Source organism: Haliotis rubra, unplaced genomic scaffold, assembly GCF_003918875.1.
Source record: "Haliotis rubra isolate DU_JTF1 unplaced genomic scaffold, ASM391887v1 Scf19, whole genome shotgun sequence".
In the NCBI taxonomy this organism is placed as follows: Eukaryota; Metazoa; Mollusca; class Gastropoda; order Lepetellida; family Haliotidae; genus Haliotis; species Haliotis rubra.
The window spans coordinates 286,537-311,564 of record NW_025765891.1 but is presented as its reverse complement, the minus strand read 5'-3'; the positions used below and the strand labels follow the sequence as shown (position 1 = coordinate 311,564).

The following is a 25,028-nucleotide window of genomic DNA, read 5'->3' as shown; positions in this document are numbered from 1 at the left end:
ACATGGCTAGTTTCAAAGCTTGAAGAAATAATTAAAGACATTCTTTTCACAAAACATGTACAAGGGAAGATATTGTTAATATTTTAAAACAAAAGAAATGGTAATAAGTGTTGTTTATATATATATTGATGCTAAAAAGTAATTTATTACATATTTTACCTGTACTTCTGTACGTTTGCCCATCTATTGTATAAATGTATGACATGTTTATATCCATGTGTCAGTGTTGCTGGGATTTTGAGAATAAACTGTTCTGGGCATCTACGTTATCCCGACAGGACTGTTTCCTGGTGTACGGCATCGACCAACAGACAAACACATTTTTCACGTCGTCATCGTGGGAGCGACAGAGCAGAATATTCTTACCTTTTATTAAATGATCTGATATCACTAAGTGACCAGTGATCCATTCATATATTCCTCATCGCTCTTTGCCTTTGCCTAGTTGAATGGCAGTTCGACTGGACATTCTGTGGACGTCATGTTATATACATACACACACCTTCGTTGGTGACAGAAACACAAGATGAAATGTGAAGAAAGTATTTATATTCAACCACTTGAGGACCAGAGACATCAGTTACAAAAGCCATCTTTTCCAATTCTCTTTAAACATCCCTATAGCCTACGATCAACTAATTAAGGCTAATCAAGAATATCCCTTCTTCACCCTTTGTCTATCTGACTGCAGTCATTGCCTCAATAACAACAAGCCTCATTTTGTCAACATAATGTACATCAACCTATTCAATTGTATAAACTCAAATACCCGTCTCATATAATATATGATATGATGAGTAACGATGATAGGATCTACACCGAAACGTGTATTCTATACATCTTATACATCCATTTTAACCACAATGCAATAAAGGCTAGCAATCTCAGTTTACTAATTTAAACTACCAATAATAAAATATATATCTATTTACAAATCAGTTAGCAAGTCTAATTTTTTTTAAAAGGCAATAATTAAATGAGAACTTATATTACTAAAAAAGATCCTTCATAGTTTTACTTTGAAATAAATATCCCTTGTGATGGAATATTCAACACAGTCAAGCAGGACATGCTTGACCGTGATTCTTTCATCACAAAGGGATACAAAACGGAGGATCCTCACCTTTAATAGGTACTCATGAGTATATCTAGTGTGGCCAATACGACATCGTCGTATGATGACCTCTTCAAATCTGGACTGACAACCCAAGTAGGTGTAACCAATATAGGGTTTTATTTCATGTAATTTATTTATACCTACTTGGGTGTCCTGACTTCTTCTGCATCAGATCACAGATGTAGGTTCTAATGCTTGCTTTGTAATCAGAGAGTGGAATAAGAAGTGGTGTCACAGATTTGTTGAGTGCTGCCTTGGCAGCAAGATCGGCCATTGTATTCCCAGAAATACCAACGTGACTGGGTAACCAACAGAGGACGATGTCGCATTGGCCAGTTGCAAGATCATTATATAATTCTATAATTTCTATTAAAAGTGGATGTTTACAAGAAATATTTTTAATCGCCTGAAGGCAAGATAGAGAGTCAGAAAAAGATTATGTATTGTTTATATTTAGGGTGTCTATTTATATATTTGAGAGCTGTTAGGATTGCGTTTGCTTCAGCTGTGAAAATGGAACGGTCAGTGGGTAATCTGGAAGATATTGTTTTGGACTCCAATGACAGTGGCACAAGCAACCGCGCCACCATCCTTGGACCCATCTGTAAATAAGGATTTATATTATTATATTTACTTTTAATTGATTATATTCTTGTTTATATTGTACGTCATTAGTTTCTAAATTTTAAATTTTAGTGAGTGTTAGGTCGACTTGTGGCCTAACCAATTGCCAAGGAGGAGAAGAAAGAAGACGGAAGGCGATATATTCTCCAACTCAATGCCAGCAGCAGAAATATATCGTTGGATTCTTATCACAAGAGGTGGGACAAGTGAAGTTTTTATTATACAAATCCTCATAAAGAGGATTAAAAACGCAACTGTGAGCAGGATTGGATTCATTAGAATATAACTTTGTGATATATTGTAGGGACAATTTAACACGGCGAAGTTTTAAAGATGGCTCATCGGCCTCAACGTAGAGACTGTCAATGGGAGAGGTTCTGAAAGACCCAAGACAAAGTCTTAGACCCCTGGTGATGGATAGAATCAAGTAGTTTGAGGTTGCTTTTACAGGCCCCACCATATACGATAGAGCCGTAATCAAGCTTCGAGCGGACAAGTGATCTGTAAAGGTGTAGAAGCGTAGCTTGATCCCTCCCCCACTTGAATTAGGAAACGACTTTCAATAAATCGAGTGCCTTCAGGCATTTAGTTTTAGGGATTTAATATGCGGAAGAAAGGTTAAATGAGAGTCGAAAATCAGACCTGAGAACTTGGCCTCTTTTACAACCTTGATGGGAGTGCCATTTAAAACAGTTCTGGGTCTCTGTGTGGTTTATATTTATGGCAGAAATGTATGCAATTAGTTTTTGATTTAGAAAATTTAAAGCCGTTTTCAAAACACCATTTATGTATTTTATTTAAACACAACTGTAGTTGCCGTTCCCATAGTATGCATATTCTTACCGCGACAAGAAATGTTAAAATCATCCACAAAAGTGATCCATCAACTGAATCGTTTAAAACCTTTGATAAACTGTTAATCTTAATACTAAACAATGTTACAGACAAAATACTGCCTTGTGGGACACCCTGATCCTGATTATAATGGTCAGACAGGGTTGAACCCACTCGGACTTGAAATTGCCTGTCGGTTAAAAAACTGTGAAATAAAAAGAGGTAAACGACCCCTTAAGCCAAAATCATGTAAATCCTTTAAAATGCCATGCTTCCAGGTGGTATCGTATGCTTCTCGAGATCAAAGATTATCGATACTGCATGTTGTTTATTTACTATTATAGCATTTTGACAAAGGATTCCAAACGTACCAAATGATCAATGGTACTACGATTTTTCCTGAAACCACATTGAATATTTGTTATAAGTTAAATGGTTTCAAGATACCAAGTTAATCTATTATTTACCATTCGTTCCATGGTTTTACAGACACAACTCGTTAAAGAGATTGGTCTGTAATTAGACGGATCATTATGATCCCGACCAGGTTTTAGTATGGGGACTACAATGGCATTACGCCACGAAGTTGGGAAATTCCTGTAGTCCATATTGTATCAAAATTCAAAAGTGTTTCCAAACATGGTTCAGGTAAAATGCTTCAAGAGCTGATAGTGTATATTATCAGCCCCTGTGGCTGTATCATGAGCTTGATCAAGGGCGGTACGGAGCTCATGTAGTGAAAATAATTCATTGTAGTCTTCCCATTGTCTGAGTTGAAATTAATTCTTTTCTTCTCTTGTTGTTTCTGATGTTTCTGAAACTCAGGAACATAGTTGGATGAAGACGAATGTTTGGCGAGTGTTTCACCAAGCTTATTGGCAATGTCAGCCTTATCAGTTAATAAATTATCACCGTCCTTCAAAATGATGAACGGTAGATTTGGAACCTTTTCCCTTTATTCGTTAGGATCATGTTCCACACCTTTGACATCGGTGTGCGCGAATGTATTTTTGGAAACATAGTTTCGCCAAGACCGACGCTTATTTTGTTTAAATGCGCGTCGAGCCTTGGCATGTAAAATTTTAACTTTATCTAAATTGTGAACTGTAGGATGTCGTCGAAAATATTTTTTCGGCTTTTTCCTACACTTCCTGGCCTGTTTACACTCGGTATTAAACCATGGTTTGGTGAATGAGGATTTGCAGAGGACTGAGGTATGGTTTGATCAGCTGCTATGTCAGTGAGCTGATCTGAAAATATCTTAATTGGATCTTCAGTATTATCAAAACGATCAGGTGTAAGGTTTGAAGTACACAATAACTCATACATTTGCCAGTTTGCATTCTTAAACTGCCACCGAGATGACGATGAGTCAGCAGTTGGGGTCATGGCTTTTAGTACAGTGGGAAAGTGATCACTACCCCAAAGGTCATCATGAACTGACCATTCAAATTCTTTTAATAAGTTTGCATCTGTGAGAGAAAGGTCAAGGGCTGAATAGGTCCCAGTGGCAGGATGTAAATAGGTGTTTGAATCATCATTAAATATGCATAAGTTATTGTCATTTATGAATTCCCTCAAGGACTTTCCCTTTATTATTTGTATTTATACTTCCCCATAGAGGGTTGTGTCCATTCAGATCACCCATGATTATGCATGGCTGAGGGAGCTGATCGTATAGTTGTTGAAGCTCAGATTGTCGGAGTGTAGTAGATGGAGGTATGTACAATGAACACAGAGTAAATACAATGTGTAAAGTTATGCGGACGGCAACAACTTGAAGATTGGTATTAAGGGCAACAGGGCTGGAAATAACTCCTTGTCGTATGAAAATAGAAGATCCGCCTGAAGCCTTATCTCCAGGTGGAGAAAACGAATGATAACAGTTGTACTGTCTCAAATCAAATTGATCAGTCGGTTTAAGATAAGTCTCTTGGAGACACAGTGCTGATGGTCGAAAATCTTGTACTAATAACTGTATCTCATTTAAATTCCTCCTAAGACCTCTGCCATTCCACTGGATCAGAGTTTTGGAGCCATTCATGGAGGCTCAACTGGGGGTCTAGAATGTATGGAATGACCACTCTCATGTATTGGAAGCGATGGAGTGACATCCATATGAAGCGGTTCAAATGGATTGTGAACCGTTACATGGGCATCCAAAGAGGAGGGGACCTCTAAATGCTTTAGAGTTTTACCCTTTTTCTTTAACTGTTTTCGTTGATTTTTTGACAGGTGAATTGTCCCATTTTCCTGGTCAGATGTTGGCACAGTCAGTGCTTCTGATTGTTCCTCCGTCTTAGAAGCTGATGAGGTCTTGTGGACAGTTTCGGATGAGACAGATTGATCAAATATGACCTGTGTATCTGTCACCCAAGATATCTCTGTCTGACATGAAACAGATTGCTGTGAAACTTTAACAGGACAAGATGAAGATACGGCTGCAGAATAAGAGGCAACAGTTGGTCGTGTCGTTATTGGAACTAATTTTTGGGCTTCTGCAAAAGAGATGTTGTTGGTATACTTAAGTTTGAGTATTTTAGACTGATGTTCAAAACTGGGGCAAGATTTGGATGATGCTAAATGCTGTCCATCACAGTTGGCACACTTGATTTCATTTGTGCACTCTGCGCTCTCATGAGCCCCACTGCAACGGACACAGATAGAAACATGATTGCAAGTCCTGGCACCATGACCAAATTTTTGGCAATTAAAACATCGTAGTGGGCTTGGAATATAAACGTCCACACCGATATTAAAGTAACCAGCCTTTATTGATTTCGGAAGAGTGGAGAGGGCAAAGGTGAACAGGTAAGTATTTGTGTTGATAATAGTGTTGTCCTGTTTTCTGGTGAAGCGTTTCACAGAGGTAACGCCTTGATTTGTTAAAGAAGCAGAAATTTCATCTTCTGACATATCAGACAGACATTTAGCCCTGTCCCGAACTATCCCTCTACATGAATTCAGTGATTTGTGCACCGAGACAACAACCTTAGTGTTAACAAACTCCTGGAGACCCAGCAGGTTAACAGATTGCTGCTTTCGAGCACATTCAACAAGCAATGAACCACTGTGAAGACGATTTACATTCTTCACTTCTCCGCAGACACTTTGTATGCCCTTGGTTACAGCGAAAGGATTGATTTTTAATGGATTTCCATCAGCAGAAGATAGAACGATAAACTTTGGCCAAGATTTTGCAACATCTGGAGAAACTTCTTCATCAGAAGACAAAGACTCTACGTGGCGACGTTTAGTTGTTTTCGAAGAACCAGGGTTTTGGTTTTGAGACATGGCGTACAAATAGTATTCAACACCCTCGATCCCCACCCGCCATCGAGTGTCAACATGGACGCTGTTGGAGAGGTAACCATCTCCAACACCAGGGCTACAAGGGTGTTATACTCCAGCAAATACAACGTGAATAGCCATATTTGCCTACCAAAAACACTGCCAGGCTGGTTCGGCCCATAACAGGTAATTGGAGACATACGGAATTCAGAGGGCGACATTACCAGATTGGCCCATGAGCCACCGCCTTCTGGCAAAGGAGTTGTCTATCCATAAAAAGTGTATTACATTCAACGATTTTGACTTTGCAATAACGCCATCATCTCTCAACGATGAGAGTAGATCTTTTCTGTAATTGATCACCCAACGAAACCTATTTCACATGTGAAGGTCTTCTCCGGGATGTAATATTGCTGTGTGATATAGGCACAGATCATTGTGACATTTACAGGTCATTGTGACATTTACAGGTCATCGTGACATCCACATCAATCACTTTCAGAATAGCATCATTATCAAAGTTATAAGTTTACGAACATCATACGGAATCCCACAAATGACAATACCACGGCAGTCATGTTTCCATTGAAACTGTCTCTCGTTTAGGGCAAGGACGTCCTGTCGGACAGGCAGCATCTGTCAATAATGTTCCCTTGAAATGTCTTTAAATCCCGGTGTGCTTATTTCCTACAATCACACGACAAACACATCTTATATGTTTGTTTGTTTTGTTTTTGTGTGTGTGTTGTGTTTTGTGTTGTGTTGTGTGTGTGTGTGTGTGTGTGTGTGTGTGTGTTCGCTTCTATTTATCGCGGGATTGTCATTCACACATGGTACCAATTGTAGAATCGAACTTGGGTCTTCAACGTGATGAGCAAACGCCTTCCACTCATGACTACCGAATCGTACCCCCAAGGACTGTGACTGAAGAAGGTGAAAGAACAGATGAGGTCCAACTTTATGGATGGATACTTGCTTCACAACGATACAAGAATCTGTACCGAAACGTCACATCTACTGTGTATGAGTGAGTGGATGCAAACATTAATCATAACGCCTACGACCTTCGACTGAGTTACAAAACAAACATTGATGAAAGGATTAACCGATAATACGCTGATTCATTAATTGCTTTTATTTTGCAGAGCGGATTTGTCAAAAGGTAGTGTTTATGCATGTAGATTCACTCATCTATACTGAATACACCCTGTTGTAAAGTGCCTGTGTAAAAACGCCCTTCCTTCAAAGGATTAACCACCAATACATTGATTGATTGCTCATTATTGGCTAACTAAATTACTTTGTTAAAGAATGGTGGACATCATGCAATTAGTTGCCAGGTGTGCTATCTTGGGTGACCAATGGGACTATATACCAATGTGAAAAACCTGAAACGATTGATCACTTTTTCGCATATTAGACTGTTAAAAGACACATGACATGGAACAGGATTCTTTGTCAGCTGCAGATGAATGGCATATCGTTCCTTTATGTGGATATTGATGGATACATCCCCCGAACAAGGTAATAGCCTAAAAATTGTTGCTATAACTTTAGTCTGTTTTAATCTTAACATTGCATTTTGTTTATATTCATTTGTTTTAGCATTTAACAGAATCATTTCTTTTCGCCATGAAGTGTAATGAGACAGATAACATATACTAGGTCGTACTTAGGGCGTGTATGTGAAATATGATTCACGTTGGCAATCTATAAAGTGTCTAGATATTACAGTCATGTCATTTAACTTAGTATAAGCAGATCGTGTGCATTTTATTCATTTTCAAAATGCATACAAATATGATAATAAACTTATTAGGATTATAAGACAAATGTAAAGACGTATATTGACTTCGTTATTTTTCAGTCCTAACACAAGTCCTGATACTTATACTATCAACTGCGCATGAGGGTGACGCAGCAGAGGTAACGAACCAGTCAAGAGTTCTGGGATATCATCCGGGTACTCATGGGAGAAAAACAATAACAAAAGCAGCAACCAGTCCACAGAAATTGCTCTGGATCAGTGCCCCTTTAAGTGCGACTCACACGGGTCAGCACGTCGTAACGACCTTCCGATTTCCATACATTCTACAACATGTTCGGTGGTTGTAACGAATATTGACTGATCGGTTTGCTACGTCTCACGCGATTTGATCTGCCGATATTAGTGTCGATCTCATGATATCTCGCGGTATTTTGTTTCCATGGTATCAAAATGTCTGACGCTGACTCAGCGGCCGTTATCTGCTGCGCGATACTATGCGAGGAAGACGGTAATCTCAAAGCGACGAAAGAGAAGTTCTTAACCAAAGAAAGATTGGATCATCCGTCGCGACAGGCCCGGAGCATACAACCATCTCATTAAAGGCCTTGAAATTGAAGATGAACAGTCGTGAAAAATCGAGGCATGGCTTCTTTGAAGCAGACGAAGCCATGTTTCGCGCTTGTATGTAAACATTTACCAAGTGACTCCAAAATGCAATTTGATTGGCTGCGCCACATCCAACTTGTCTAATAACTAGAACCGGCTCAACACAGTCGTAACACAGTCGTGACACAATCGACGCGGGTTCGAGCGGCCGATTTGTACCGTCTGTTGAATTCGATTAATTACTCAGACGATACGATTCGGTCGAATTCGGCATATCGAATCGATGGGCTGACCCGTATGAGTCCGCCTTTACCAAATACCATTGCCGGGTGAATGTATACTTACATCGATATCTCACACACGAAAATAGGAAAAACTGGTACTGGTTTCCACAACAAAATGAATACCTGACAGGGATTAATCCCATGAGTGGGCATTTGAGTACTATCGTCTATGTTTTTACCTATGCGGCATAGGGTGACGTAAGCTGTCGACATGGTATGAAAACTGATGAGCAGAGAGAAAAAAGTCTCATAATGCGGTTAAAAAATCAGGGCGTAAGGAAGCAAACTGAGCGCCGGTCTGAACGTTGAAAATTGCACAGCTTGTCAAACACCAGACACCCATTTTAACCACAGTGGGGTTCTTATTTCGCTTGGGGGATGCTTTCGAATGTTTCGTCTTCGCGGTCGTCTGGCTACTTCTGTTTTTCAAATTTAATTAAGTATTTGAGATTAAGCCCTAAAGTACTGAACTTTGAAAAGTTGTTGTGTTGAGTTTTCACACTCTTTAAGGCAAGCAGTAAATATCAAGTGCGCCGTTATTTGTGCGAAGGCAGCGAATTTTCTGGCTGGTGTTTCTTAATGAACATTTTCTTGATACTGAAATACATAAACTCATGGGCATAGGTGTCTTCTGTTCGGTTCCGAGTAAGCGCGGCGACAAGGGGTATCATGTGTCCTTGAAAATCTGCATGAATGGAATATAGCTGGTCAAACAACCTTGGTGCTGAAGAAAAAGTACCATCTGCAAAGATGACATCTGCGTGAGAATGAATCCCAATCTTCTTGTCGGTTTTAAAGATCAGCATTGTATCTGGACCAATGGGGGTTATGCAGGAACCTGTTTCCAGCTTCTGTCCTCGTCCACTGGTCTTCTAGGTTGATGGCGTAGATCGATGTTCATGTTGTTGATCCCTGTATTGTCTGATGCAGACTTGAATATTTACAGACCGCCGCCATATAGCTGGAATATTGCTGAGTGCAGCGTAAAACTAAACTCACTCACTTACTCATTCTAGGTTGATATCAGCCAGCGCCTGCGGGAGTTTGGGAACAGTCTTGTGTCGCTGCCGGTACATGATGGTTCTTAGAGTATCACAGATATGGATATAAAACTAGCATGGAAAACTAAAACATTTAATTAAAGCAGACAATACAATATAAAACACGAGCTATAGATCGCCAACAACTGAAGGTAGATCACCATACTAGGAACCATGGGGACTTACAGTACTTTTGCTACCTGCATGGACCCTAGTTGGATTTACACCATACCCTTCAGCCGCTGGCGATGGTAGGAAGATTAAGCCGAAATTTAAAATACACGAACTAAAGCATTTTAAGATGTTTACTCCTATTTCTCTGTTTTAAGAATCAAACCTAAAAAGGCAAAGATTAGTTCTTAAAATTTTGCAACAAATGAAATTTGGTTTGTCTACATGCCGGGCACCTTTAAAATCCACCACCTTACATTTACCACATCTGATTTACCATTTCATCAAGCCGAATCCTGTGTACAAGGAAGGCATGCAAAAGTGGCCTTGATCTTTGGCAATATTAACAGGGCGTCACAACACTTTCCAGACGCAATTATATCTAATGTTAGCCACGGCACACGGCATAAAAACATTTCAGATTTACAGTTGTAAAGTTACAGTTATCCAGTTTCTTTATATCCCAAACTAATGGGTCGCTGAAGACAAATCCTAACCCGCATCTGCATGTTTTTTATTGGTGAATCGTTTGGGGGGAACGTGCACTTCTATTTCATTAAACAACAAATGATTATAACACTTTCAGTCAGGTTATTTCACAGACGATTTCGTGCAAACATTATTCATAATGGTTACTAGAACATGGTGTAAAATTCAAAGTTACAGTGTAACATGTCATTGTATTGCTGTGTATTTCAGTGAAATTAAAGCAGGCTACACATTGGTCTGATATTGTAGTCTCGGCAGCTTTTGGGGAAAAAGTGCTTATTTAAGGCGCTGAAGACAAATCGTGCTATTTCTTGGCATACAAGCTTTATAGGGGTATTGAGGGGTGCTGAATCCAAATATGCTGTATGTCAATCTACAAGATGCCCCACAATGCCTCAAAATGCAGAAATCCAAGTTGGTCGCCAACGCCAGATTGAAACCTGAAAACTACCATATCACTTTCTTAATCAAGTTAGAAAGTTGCAAAATGCTTTTTGAATGTTTTCACATATGGGGAATGCAATGCAATACTCAGTTTTGTGATCAAATTGGAAGAAAATGATTGATTTGCATACCTACAGCAATATTAATCATTTTGAACAATGAACAATGAATGAATTGTGAATATTCAGATGGTCAAAAACCCCGTTCTTCTCCATCCCATTTGATTTCATTCCCATTTGTCAAAGCCAAGGGCGACATATAATGGATGCAATATGAATTTTGACTCAGTATAACAGGGCACGTACAACTAACAATGACACAACTCAAGGTAAGTGTTTTAAGAACAATATGTTTATTTGCGGAATCACGGCAATAGAAAGAATGCTAATTTTGTAATGCTGTCTGCTGTCTTAGCAGTATACACAGTAAAACTTGTAAGCATTCGCATATTCCCATTCATATCTGGTGTTCTGGCAGTCGTTGTTAAGTTTCCTGCAGCTGCAAGCCTCGATGCATTCCTGCAGCTGCAGCGTTGACTGAGGCATCCTTTCATACAACTGCATGATGTGATCTCCCTGCAAGCTTTTGGGATAGGTGGCAGAGAGAGTAGCCGTGGCACTAAATGACCGTCTTGGTGAACCCACCCCATTTCAGTCACTGGAGAAGATCTGGATATAGGCTGTGTGCTTGGTTCCAGATACTTGCTTGGTAGTGGGAACGCATGATGTGGAACCTTGCTGTGTCAGAGGTTGGTGGCAGAGTCTCTTGTACACTGCCACGACAAAACAATTTAACTTGTGCTTTGTTGCATGTATCGACCTCATGCACGCCATATATTTCACAGATGAACTTCTCTGTTGATCTAGCTAGGTTTTAAGTGAAAGGGCCCCTTCTAAGTCCAGTGAGATCAGTATGGTGACAACTGGCGCACCAGACCGTTTCAACAGAACCACTGCGTCAGGAAACAATAGTCAATGAGCCTATCAAACTGGAGATGAGTTTCACAAAGGTACAGGTGTTAGAGCGAGTGGTTACAATGCCCATGCCTACGTGTTGTTCCACGAGGGGCCGACGGTCACACATACTGGGAGGTTAGTGTCATGAGCGCCAGCGCTAGACCAATCGCCTTGAGCCAACATTATGTTTTCGGATGAATCAAGGTTTACTTTTTACTTCTTTGACAGGCGAAATAAGGTGTGGCGTAGAATGATCATGTTTTCATGCTGTTAACGTATGTATCTCAGTAATGGCAGGGGGTGGGATCACTATGACTGGCATACAAGCTTTATAGGGGTATTGAGGGGTGCTGAATCCAAATATGCTGTATGTCAATCTACAAGATGCCCCACAATGCCTCAAAATGCAGAAATCCAAGTTGGTCGCCAACGCCAGATTGAAACCTTTATGTATTATTCACAGACATGTCGTTGGGCTGTACTAGCGTGACAACATCTTGGAGAACGAGTGGACGTCCTTTTGTGTTTGACCAGGCAAGAGCACGCATGGCTCGTTGAGTACCTCAAACAGGAGAATATAACCTCCTTACCATGATATGCACTCAACGAACATGTCTGGGATGTCTTCGGAGGGCGCGTACGTCACCGTCAACAACCAACAACCATGCACAACGAACTTGGCGCTGCTATGCCGAAAGATTGGGATGGACTGAGTGAGCGAGATTTTTCGTCACGTCGGCACTAGTTCAGCCATATCGAGACTAAAACAATATGATACATAAACGTAGATTTTAAAAACTGTCGACGCGAAAAAGGACTGTAAAACAACTAGAATATCAAAGATCTAGATGTAAATCTATAACTATTTTACTATGTTTAAAGACAAATTATATAAAAACAGGATAAGGACCAGTAGGACTTGCAGTACTTGTGCTTTCTGCTGGGCCCAGCTGCATTTACACCATCACTTCAGCCCTTGGCGACAGCGCTATTACCTATTTACAAAACATATTTATCTATTTCTTAATACAAACAATAAACACATGAAAACTGACATTATTACATAGATCTACACTGAAATATATATATGTAATGGAAATATCAACGCGACGGTGATTATGGGCGTTTAATTAGAAGTATTTACTCGTCGAATTCAGGATTGCCCTGAGAATAGAGGCGGATTCAGCGATATAAATTAATGTGACCTTTCATGATAAATGACGTGATGGACAGTAGAGTGTTTTGGCCAATCATCTAACAAAATCTATGGGCATCCGACGCTCAACGACTTGTGCAAAGCTGATAGGTGCCCCTGTTTCACTGTTATGTGATTGATTAACTTTATAAAATATCAACCTTTGGGCACATTTTAGTGACAATATGTATACATATGTATACAAGTATTTATGCTTCTAAAAGAAGCATATTTTGTGTGTCACTCATTGTAAATCATTGTAGTGATACATGTAGGCATGTATGTACAAATACAAATTCCTACCCTCTACACATGCCCTGTCCAGCCACAGTAACGCCTGTCAACACGACTCCTATTGCAAACTAAGAATATCTTTGTGGCAGTCTTGTTCACCTTTGGGAGTGCTTTGGCAGCAACAAACTCGCTCAGGTATCTATAAGTTCCAACTACTACCATTACAGGTCTGTCAAATGCACTTAGTTTAAGATGATAACCCTCAAGCTCCTCCTTCCATGCTCAACTACTTTATGGTAATCTTATGTTTTCTTTGCAGCCATCATGTTGACGCTTTCCCGGCCATACCCGACAGAATCTGGTTTGACGCTTTACCGGGTATACTAAATATTGAAATGGCGCTTTCCCGGGCCGACGCATCTCTTTTTCTTGTCAGGTGAGGTGAGGTGAGGTGAGGTGAGGTGAGGTGAAATTGGGTTTAACGTCGTGCTTGAGAATATTTCGCTCATATGACGACGTGCATGCGTGTGTATGTGTATGTGCGGCTGCTTGTACTAGCCCAGACTGAAGCTGGTTTTATAGTGCTAGTCCACTGAGATACCATGCCGCAGTGAAGCATGAATACCCCACTCAGACACATTATACTGACTCCGAGACGACCAGTCCTTGTTGTACCCATTAATGCCGAGCGCCCGGCAGGGACCAACAAGTACCATATTTTAACGTCTTTTGGTATGACGCGGTCGGGGATCGAACCCGCGACCTTCCGCTCTCCGGGCGGACGCTCTAACCACTACACCACGGAGGCGGTCTTTTCCTGTCAGGAACTTTCGCATGCGTAAGCGTTCAAGGGACAGCGGAATGGACTCATTGAAGGATACCTGTCGATTTTGGATAGGGTAAAATTTTGTATGCGGTCAATTCAGCGGCTGTGCGTGAGTGGGTATGGTTAAACTCCACTTCGAACATACACAATGTAGCAAGGCAGTAGGACGTCTGTAAATAATTTGTAAATGTATGCATCAGTACAAGGCGACTACTTTCATATAATATGAAATCTAAACCAGGGATGAGATTAAGTGATATAGGCATCCTCCCCAACCGATGACACCCATCACATGCCAAGGCAAGTAATGTTTCATCAGTCAGAAATGTCACTTGATTGAGCAAGTCATCTCTTTCAAAGCTATTTCAAAGTTAACGGTAAGTTGACCAAGTGTTTATCAACGCATGAAAAATACAACCAGATAGCAGGTTGTATTAACTTGATCATCATTTCCTGTTAATTAAGTCAAACAAGCGTCCAATCTGCCTCTTAATCTTGAAGTAGCGAGGGGCGAGGTAGCCAAGCGTTCGCCCGTAACACCAAAGACCCGGGTTCGATTCCAAAATAGGTGTATTATGTGAGCTTATTATATTGCTGAAATATTGCCGATGTGACTTTAAATCTTAACTCACTCACTATATTTTGTGAGCCCCATTTCAGGTGTCCCAAGGGCTACACATGACACGTTCTGAGGCTCTTTTAGCAATATTGGCAATGACATGGCGGCGCCACGAGAAATTGGCTTCACATATTGTACTCATGAGAAATAGAATATATATTCGGTGAGACGGGCGAACATTATAACAACTTCCCTACCCTCACAGTCCGCCACTGTTAAAAAAATCATAACGTCCCTCCTGACATATAACTTGCAAAAAACATGAACGATTCATAGATTGTGAATAGATCCTTCATGGATCCTTCAACTCAGTTTAGATCCTGCTACTTGTATCATCTGAATTTTTAGTCGTACTCACTGAAGTCATTCCGGTATTTATCTTTTCAGATAACGCTGTTTGTTTCTGTTGATTAGCACGCTAGTGACGGAGTCGCATCAACATTATATTCAGCCATGTAGCGACTGATCAGCGTGCCACTTAACGCTGTTTCGTGCTGATTAACCGGGAATCGTTAGAGAACTATGCGTGACACCAACAAACAACTAATAAATGTGATGTAATTAACATTTAACACGTCACAATTTAATTCTGGACTCACAAAAGTCCAGAAACTGTCCGCACTGTGGGCACTTTCTGACAAGGGATTTGACCAAATTAAACATGCAGTTGTTATGAATATAAGGATGGAAAAATTAAAAACAAAAATCGAAATCATGTTTTGGAGGTTGTAAATGAATGAGTGTATGTTTATTCAACTCATTTTGACTTAATTCAGCTAATTTAAAGCGATATTAAAAAATCTCGCCCATGGGTAAAAAAATTAATTTTTTGGGACTTATTTCGACTAATTTAGAGCGTTATTTAAACAATCTCGCCCATGGGCAAAAAAACATTTGGCCCATGGGTGAAAATATTTACATATGCTCAAAATACATGTTGTTTTCATGTTTTGACTGATTGGCTGAGTTTGATTTTACGCCGCTTTTAGCAATATTCCAGCAACATCACGGCGGGGGGACACCAGAAATGGGCTTCACACATTGTACCCTAGTGGGGATTCGAACCCGGGTCTTCGGCGTGACGGGCCAACGCTTTAACCACTAGGCTACCCCACCGCCCCTCATGTATTGAAGGTTGCAAATGAATGAAAGTACGTTTGTAAGTATCATGATGCAATCTTTTGACTTAATTCGGCTAATTTAGAGCTCTATAACAAATATATCGGCCATGGGCGAAAATATTTACTTCTACTCAAAACTCAGTACTAAAGATCAGTCCACAATGGACGAAACAGTTTGACCCACTGGCAAGCTAACTTCATATCACAATTAATTTGGTTTGGTTTGCGAGAAAACACTTGACAAAATTATTTCTACTAGATGTATTTATGAAAACAGAATGCGAATTGCTTCTTTTAATCCATTTGATCAGGGTTGGTTGAAAACAAATGAAATGAAAACAAATCACTGATGAAACGATTTGAGTGTGAGTGAGTTAATATATAGCGTCACATCGGCAATATTTCAGCCATATTTTGACGTGAACCAATTAAACATTGATAAGGAATAAATGTATAGTATATAACCTGTCGTCAAGGGACAGTAAAATATCCAGAATATCAATCAGATTTACACTTAGCATTTAATGTTTATATAACAGCACTATTTGGACAATACACAAAATGAAAACAGGTTATAGACAGCCAGCAACTGAAGGTAGATCACCATGGGGACTTACGGACTATTCTAGAATTAACTAAGTTCACAAATCAATACAAGGGTATCACTTTGGCAGTAGAAAATAGAGTGACTATGCACAATCAGAGGGAGTATCATACAAGAACAGTGACGATAGAAATAAGGTGAGTGAATGAGTGAGTTTAGTTTTACGCCGCACTCAGCAATATTCCAGCTTTATTGCGGCGGTCTGTAAATAATCGAATCAAGACCAGACAATCCAGTGATCAACAGCATGAGCATAGATCTACACAATTTGGATACGATGACATGTGTCAACAAAGTCAGCGAGCTTGACCACCCGATCCCGTTAGTCGCCTCTTACGACAAGCATGGGTTACAGAAGATCAATTCTAACCCGGATCTTCACGGGTCTATGGAAATAAAGATTTGGGCAGGGCTGGATAACTGATCATAACAGATAATGCAGGTCTGCTGGTGACTTGAGATGTAATGCGAGATGAAAGCCTATAGCCACCTCAAATCATTGAAGGGCATTTAGAAGTGAAATACATAAGAAAAGCAAGATTTATTTACTCCGAAACGTCGTGTTATTCACAATAATGAAGTGTTGACATCCATAAATCATGCTTTTCTTATAGCCACCTGCCCTTATATACAAGCGAAAAACCTAGCATATTCCACAATATTCTCCGGGTCATTAGAGATGAGGTTGTACCACATATCTAAATATAGCACCTCACTGACTCTTCCGGTACAATGTATAGCAGGTGAAACATTATTGCACAATGTTTAACACTGTCTCATAACAACGCACATTAAAAGCTGTACATTTGTATCAGGTTGTGGAAAGGTTTTACAGGCGTATTCATGGGTGAGTAGGTGGGAACATTTTCTCGAGATCCACTGACTTCAAGCCGAAGTAAATTAGGTAAATATTCGGTTTCATTCCTGTAAAAGGAAATGCAAATAATGTCACATGTCATCTATGCTTTGGTGGTGTGTACACCAAACACATTAAGCGAGTTATAGAATGTCACACGGAGTAAGCTTCCGCAGCCATTCGCGCACTAACAAAATTACATGGCTTCCACTGTCCCCTTTATTATTTGTGTAGATCTGTTATTTAATTATTGAAATGCCAGCAATGGTTTCTACATGGAACAAGATACTATTATAGCACGAGGAATGCACACGTTACTGCCGAGCCTCCGTAATGTAGCATCTGAGTCTAAAAAGTCAACGAGACAACACACGTATTTCATTTCCAACTCATTTAATATAACAATGGTTGCATCATCGCGTGGTATTACTAACTGGGTTTTAAAGTGTTGCTAGACCTCCATATACTCACAGTATGGACAGTTTTACAGTTGAACAAGTTCGAACATGTACACTGAGATAATGATAATGTCTTCATCAGAACTGATGTTAGATGTTTATTACTTTTGTGAAACGCACAAATATAAGTCGGCGAGTCTTGGTTTCAAGCCCACGATGAAACAAATAATTATTTCCTATTTTCTTCAGATTTCTTCTATTTCGGACAGAAGAGAGGTCTGCAATGATTACAGTCGGAATGTTAATCACGATAATCTAAGGAAAGGGCTCGCACAAGACGGTTGACTTCAAGCTGACCGTAATATCGAACAATATTGAAGCAAATTCATCCTTTGTTGTACATGATTTGTCAACCAAAAATTTCAAAAGCGTTATAAATGTCTTGCCAACACGTTGTTTGATCAGGCACATTCAATAACACGGTAAAGCTTTCAAAACGTTTTATTGAAGACACACTGGAAGATATTTGCAAACTCTGACGAACTAGTGACTTAAAATTATATCCAAAGACATCATACTTGGAATTTATGCCTTAACTGATGTTAGATGTTTATTACTTTTGTGAAACGCACAAATATAAGTCGGCGAATCTTAGATTCAAGCCCACGATGAAACACGATCGCACAAAGAATAGCGGCACCTCGTCCTGGCAAACTGTGCCCTCTAATATTTCAGACGTTTAAAAGGCGTGAATTCGTCATAAAAGTACAACTCGTGCACACTCACAATCCAATAATTATCTTATCACAAAACATAACCCCATATCACTTTGTATCATCAAATGCAAGATATTGCTGAAGTTGTCATTTGAAAACGTTGTGTCTAATAGGTCCTAGATAGGATATTGTAGTAAATGTGATTGTTTGATAGTGTTACAGGACAATAACATTAAAGCCCTTGCCTTGACGCTACTAAATACCTCTTGGGTCTACGTATTGGGTCAGTACGTCAAGTCCTATATATACAGATGGAATAGGCCTGTGTCACAAACGACCAATCACATGACTGAAAACATATTTCCATCGATGCATCCCAGAGCCGATAGTCCAGATCAAAGTTAGTTTTGGCTCGTAGTGTCTGGCACTCTGACTAAAATCAAGGCGTACTTGATGTCAACTCAAGTGACTGAATGGCGAAGTCTATTACAATTTTGGGTAAATATACAATGGTCGCCTTCACCGCTGCCTCACGAAAGGGAAATGTCTCGAACACGGAGACAGATGCTGCCATGACGTGTCCTGAGTGCGTCAAACGATGTAATGAGCGCTACCCGTTCAGGAAACCGGTGGGGAAAAGGCTGTACGTTATGGTGCGTCCTGCTTTGCTACTTGTGTTCATTGATCAATTCATACAGCTTCTACCGTTATTCTGCCTTAAACTTCGTTGTGCATTGATTCAGACAGCCAAATGGGGATTGCTTATTGGTTATGTCAGGCGATGCGAGGCGTTGTTGAAAATGCAACTGATCATTTGTCATTTGTCTGGGTGCATTATTCATTTCGATCAATTTGTTCAGATTGGTTCAGATAGTTTAAAGGTATGTGCATCCATCATTGTAAATAGGAACAGAATAATATGAAGGAAAACGAACATAGATTATTATGGATTTTACTGTAGTGGTTAAAACAGCAATAATATGCCTAAATCAATTTATGAACCTGACACACCAGTCCCTGATCAGCAAATGTTGAACCTGACGCACCAGTCCCTGAGCAGCAAATGTTATAAACCAACTACCAAAGGTCATGTTATGCTTTACCAACTTATATCAGTTACACCGTGGGGAATAATTGTGGCCATCCGATACGAGTAGATTACAGCAATAAGTGTATACATTGGCAAAGTTTGGTCTTGTTTCTGTTCTAGGTTGGTCAGAACCATATGTGTGTTTGTAGGGTCTTCGGATTTAATAAACATCTAAGACATGGATCAAGGGCTTTCCCCCTGATTAAACTAACAACATTAGATGTAACTAGTGTGGTACGATATACACTCGCTCACCTACTATACATTTAGGTGAGTGACTTCATCCACAACTTAGATGCACCATTATACGTCCCTTAAACCAAAACTTTGCCATTGTAACATCTCATAATAACTTTGGTTACAATTTGCTCGTAAATTCCTGTAAAGGTATCCTGAGAGAATACGTAAGTCCCAAAATGTTCAAAGCTAAATTTAAACTTACCCGATTTTTAAAACGTAGTATTTTTGTTCTTTTAAAGTTTGGCTAAATATTTCCTACAATCGCCAGCATGGATGGTGTAAATCCAACTAGGGTCCATGCAGGTAGCAAAGGTACTGTAAGTCCCCATGGTCTCTAGTATGGTGATCTACCTTCAGTTGTTGGCGATCTATGGCCTGTTTTTATATTGTATCGTCCTCTACAGATAAAGTATTTTAGATTTTATTACTAGTTTTAAATATATATCTGTGATAGTCTTAGACCAGTTGTTTTACTGTCCTTTGTCGACATATATTTTTAATTGATTACCTTGTTTTCATCGCTATATGGCTGTAATATTGCCGATGCGACGTAAAATAATAACTCATTCACTCCTGTAAAGGTAAAGATATGTTTTGAAAGTATTCATAACTCTAAACAGAAGGTCAATAAATGAAATATACAAATCAGTTTATAATAATATTGTCGGGGCGGTGGGGTAGCCTAGTGGTTAAAGCGTTCGCTCGTCACGCCAAAGAACCTGGGTTCGATTCCTTACATAGATACAATGTGTGAAGCCCATTTCTGGCGTCCCCCGCCGTGATATTGCTAAAATATTGCTAAAAGCGGCGTAAAACTAAACTCACTCACTCACTAATAATATTGGCGTAATTTCTCATAAACCTCTCTTCCAAATTTAGTAAATTCATTCATCTTTGCAGATTAAGACTGCTGAATATTTGTACCTGTACAATTTTCAGTGTCAGCGTTGTCGCAGCAAGGGTAACCATCATGTTGTTCGCACATGCCTATCTGACTTTCCTGTCGGACTTTCCTATCTGTCCAAGTGAAGATAAACTGATGACATGATATAGTGAGTAATTTCAATATGGGAAGTAAAGAGGAGAAAAAGTAGCTTACATTAAATTTCACCCTGGCCACCCACCATTTTTACTGTGATGCAATTGCGTTAAATGACGTAAAAGAAATGTGATTATCAATGATCTCCTGTAGACAAATCCAGTGCCAAGCTATATTCACACGCTTGTCTTGATTGAAGACACATTGCTGCTCACTATGGTGAGTTTGACAATAAATACCGTATAAGATTTAGATTTGTTCGATTGGTTCGGAAGCATTTAGGTTCTGATCGAACTGCCTGTATGTCTCTCTCTCTCTCTCACTCACTCTCTCTCACACACACACACACACACACACTGATCTCTCTCTCACTCACACACTCTCTCTCTCACACACACACACACACACTGATCTCTCTCTCACTCACTCACTCACTCTCTCTCTCTCTCTCTCTCTCTCTCTCACACACACACACACACACACACACACACACACACACACTGATCTCTGTAAATCGGTGCGAACTCTACTCACGTTGACTGCTATTTACACGTTACCGAAATAGTTCACTGACAGGTAGAACCAAACTTAAGGTAAGACATAGATGTCAATAAACACCATCATACAGCTGGACTAGTGCAGCGTTAAACAACAATTACACAACAAAAGAGGCATCAAAGAGACCGGGTGTTCTTAGTAGTTGTTCAAAATACACAGGACCTGGACACCGCATTCTCATGTTCCAGGTCCAACCTTAGAGGGTTAGGTTTAGGACGGGTCCAGTTTTTGAGGAGAGGAGAGAGCCTCGAAGGTAATTCAAGGTCAGGATTACTCTCAACTGCCGCAACCAACGAAACCATTGATATAATCCATGATATTATTCTGGATGATTCACTTTGCAAGTCTTGTAGGCATCTCTCGTGAGAGAAGAAAAGCTTTCAGGATATTGAACTGGGCATGACAAAAGGTTCACATCTGATCAGAAATGTTCCAGGTTCCTCATCTCGCGAGAAGCAGACCCAGCTGATTTTGATTAGCGGTTTGTGATCATGGAAGCGTCATGGGTTTACCACTATCAGTCAAAGGCCAAACAGCAGTCAAAGCTGTCCCACTGGCATGAAGGTGATGGCCGGCATGAAGGCAGTGGCCTGTTCTGGGATTCCCAAAGAATTGTACATGTGGATTACCTCCCAAATATCATGCTAGTTTGCTCCAGGCAGTAGACCAGGACAACGCACCTGTTCACAAGTCTGTTATCGCTATGGCTGCGATGTATGACTGAATTGGAGCTCATTCAACAAACTCCATATGTCCACTTCTCTCAAGACTTAAAGAAAGAACTGTTTGGAAAGCGTTACGCAAAGAAGATGACGTTATTTCAGAGGGACATATTCCAGCTCTGGAGGAAACCTTCTACAGCAGTAGGATCCAGGCGCACATACTACATCGTTTGGTGTATCCCAGAGGGATGAATTTCGGAAAACAAATACCGAGTATCACTGTTTTGTCTACCATCTACTAATGATTACAACGAGTGCGTGTTGTCCTTTTTAAGATTGGTGTAATGCTTCTTTACCAGCGGACACGATGTCACGTCACTGCACGAAGGTGCAACACTCGAACCTATCCTAAAAAGTACGGGAATTTGTTTGTAATGGATTGCCCTGAAGTTGCGCCAGCCATTGTTTTGAATAATCAGTTAACCTAAATTTTCAAGGAAGATTTTAGATTTAAAAAAGGGATTTAAAAGAACATTTATGTTTTTCTTCTTGTGTTTAATCTCTAAATGGTCGTTAGACTCGTAATCTGATAGTGCATTCGTGTAACTCTCGAGGAAAAAAATTAATAGTCCTATTCAAATTATAAATTGACGTGAAAGAAAAGACTGCTTCAAGTGGCAGATTGCATGCGTAGGCTTTGGATATTGACACAGTGTTTTGTTCTCGTGCCGAGCATGTTATATGTAGGTGTATAGAATGAGGACCCTTATTTTCGCTTCCATTCTTGCTACGCCTATTCATGGCCGCCATATAGCTGGATTATTGCTGAGTGCGGCGTAAAACTAATTGCAAATAATTAGCCTATAATGTCAGAAGCTAATTAAGTACGCATGACGTAGTTAGTTGACCGCAGTTTTATGTATTTACTAAGTAATGAAGCTTTGCTCAGATATTACAAATGCGATATAATTTCATATCTATACATTATTCGATCATCTTGGTATGCCTGGTTTTAGTAATATCCAAGGATCGGTCTCCTTGGTCATTAACTAAATGAAAGTGCTCTACATAAAAATAATCGTTAAAATGATTGTATCCATGTACATGAATAAATTCGAAAAACACTTCATATTTATTTTTTTAAATATCCACTGCCCAAGTATGACCCACATTTCTCTTTGTGATACGTATTAGTGACAGGATGTAAAGTGTCCGTTCCCGAAACAAATGCATTTAGAAATAGGAGCAGCCCCAACTAGAGAGGTATTCTTTTGCTCTAGCAATTTATTTTTCATGCCATAAATATATATTGTATTTTCCGATTTTCATTTATATCTGTCATAATGAAACAGCACGCCCTTTACGCTGTCACATCAAAGCACACTCATTATACACTCTAACCTGGTCAAATAATCGTTTTAACATATAGTGTCCAACATCAATTTCAAGATTTTACTTGTGCTTCATCATGAATAAATTGGAGAGGATTGTAATGAGTGATCGCCCTTTCTGAAGGTGACCCGCACTCACGAGAGAATGGTTATTGTCATAGATGGTAGATAAGCCACTCATCAATGTAAGAATTGAACACAGCCAAGGATCAGTGACAACTGTAAGTTGGATTTGTATATTTAGATGCTTTGTGAACACACCTATAAGAGCGCGCCTTATCCTGCAAGACCGAAAACATTGTATTCTGATGAACCCACATTGGTACAATGAGTGAAGTCCCCTTGCTGGAATATTGTTAAAAGCGGTGTAAAACCCAAATCACTCACTCACTACAGTTTGAGCCTCGGATAATGTCAAGAAAATCACAGTATATAAACTGTTTACAGTATCTGAAGTTTATAGAGGTGGTGTGCAGGACTGTCTAGTGTTGCCATTCCAAGATGATACTATGCCAATGAGCATTGCAATCGCATTTCATAACTGTGTCAAATTGCTAAATGCTACGTTTCTTTTTGTTTTGTTTGTAGAATTCCTCAAGGAAGTGTTTAATCGGAACGTGTATTTGTCAGAAAAATGTAAGCGTATATTCTAGACATAATTACATGTCTACATAGTTAAACTCGGAAAGGGAAAGAGAGTAGCATTGCGTCTACAAAAAGAACATAAACAATATCTGAACATCCAATACAATAACGAAAGAATACACACATGGTACCTGTACTGATTCCCGTAGGAATCGCCTTGTCCAGATGTTATTATGAAATTTCTCTTATTGTATTCTTAACAGTATCGGTCGTTTCCTGAAGAATCAGCTTGCTTTTTGCGCACGTTGATAATTTTGGACATAAAATAAGACTTTTATTCAGGATATACATCCGTTTATCACTGCGGGCTACAAAGCTGTAAATGTAAATTACATAAAATGTAAATGATAAAACACCTTTACGTTTACCTGATGTAATCCCTGTTGGCTGTGTATTCCAACCAATAGTGGAAAGGCATGGAATACCTTGTATCTGTCAAACATACACGGGAAATATGTTTACAGGTGCCTCTTTCCCTTGTTCTTATCAATATACAAATAGACCAATGATGGAGTGAGTGAGTGAGTGAGTGAGTTAAAATTTTACATCGCATCGGCAATGACCAATGATGGAAGACTACAGGATCTCAAATCAGGAAACGAGCTAAATCCCAACTCCCACATACAAATATGTTCGGGTTTTTTTGTGTAGCGAAAAACAGCTGCTTGTGTCAAAAGTGATATGAGACTGCAAACGTGTACACCAAAATGGACCACAGGCTACACAAAAAGTGTTGCCGACTTAGACTGACTGTCGGCCACAACTCGGCTAATTCCGACAAATCGCTTAATACCTCGGGCTGGCGGTTCTTTGGGTCCACTGCCGGAACTGGATGGCTCCGCAGCGAATTATCAACTCAGTTCTTAGTGCACTATAAATAACTTGATCTTACAGGAAATCGCGTAATTAACCCGAAAATATCCATTGCATGTGTTTATGGGAATCTTTGATATTAAGTTTATCATTTCGTTATAAGTAGTGCATTCGTCAAGTATTAAACGGTCAGGTTCTGTATGACGATGTATTACCAGATTCATAGGCAGTTCATGTGACATATCATTCACAATTAATTGCATTTATATTGTATCATGATCACAAATTGTGAAAACGTCTCTATCTGTTGACTTCTCTCTGTTCTCCCTGGGGGCCTTTGTTGCAAATACACATTTTTATATTTAACACTTATGCTTTTATGCTATTCATGCGAATG

The 25,028-nt window shown here is 39.6% G+C and overlaps 1 protein-coding gene across 1 annotated transcript; it reads right to left on the bottom strand.

The window, feature by feature from the left end:
- Positions 1-4,615: 4,615 nt before the first annotated feature.
- Positions 4,616-5,869, bottom strand: LOC124274277. Its single transcript, XM_046709618.1, has one exon. The coding sequence runs from the start codon at positions 5,867-5,869 to the stop codon at positions 4,616-4,618; it is 1,254 nt and encodes a 417-aa protein (XP_046565574.1).
- Between the last annotated feature and the right edge of the window lie 19,159 nt (positions 5,870-25,028).

Bases quoted from the DNA above. Each gene is read 5' to 3' on its own strand.
- LOC124274277 (XM_046709618.1), bottom strand. From the start codon at position 5,869: ATGTCTCAAAACCAAAACCCTGGTTCTTCGAAAACAACTAAACGTCGC.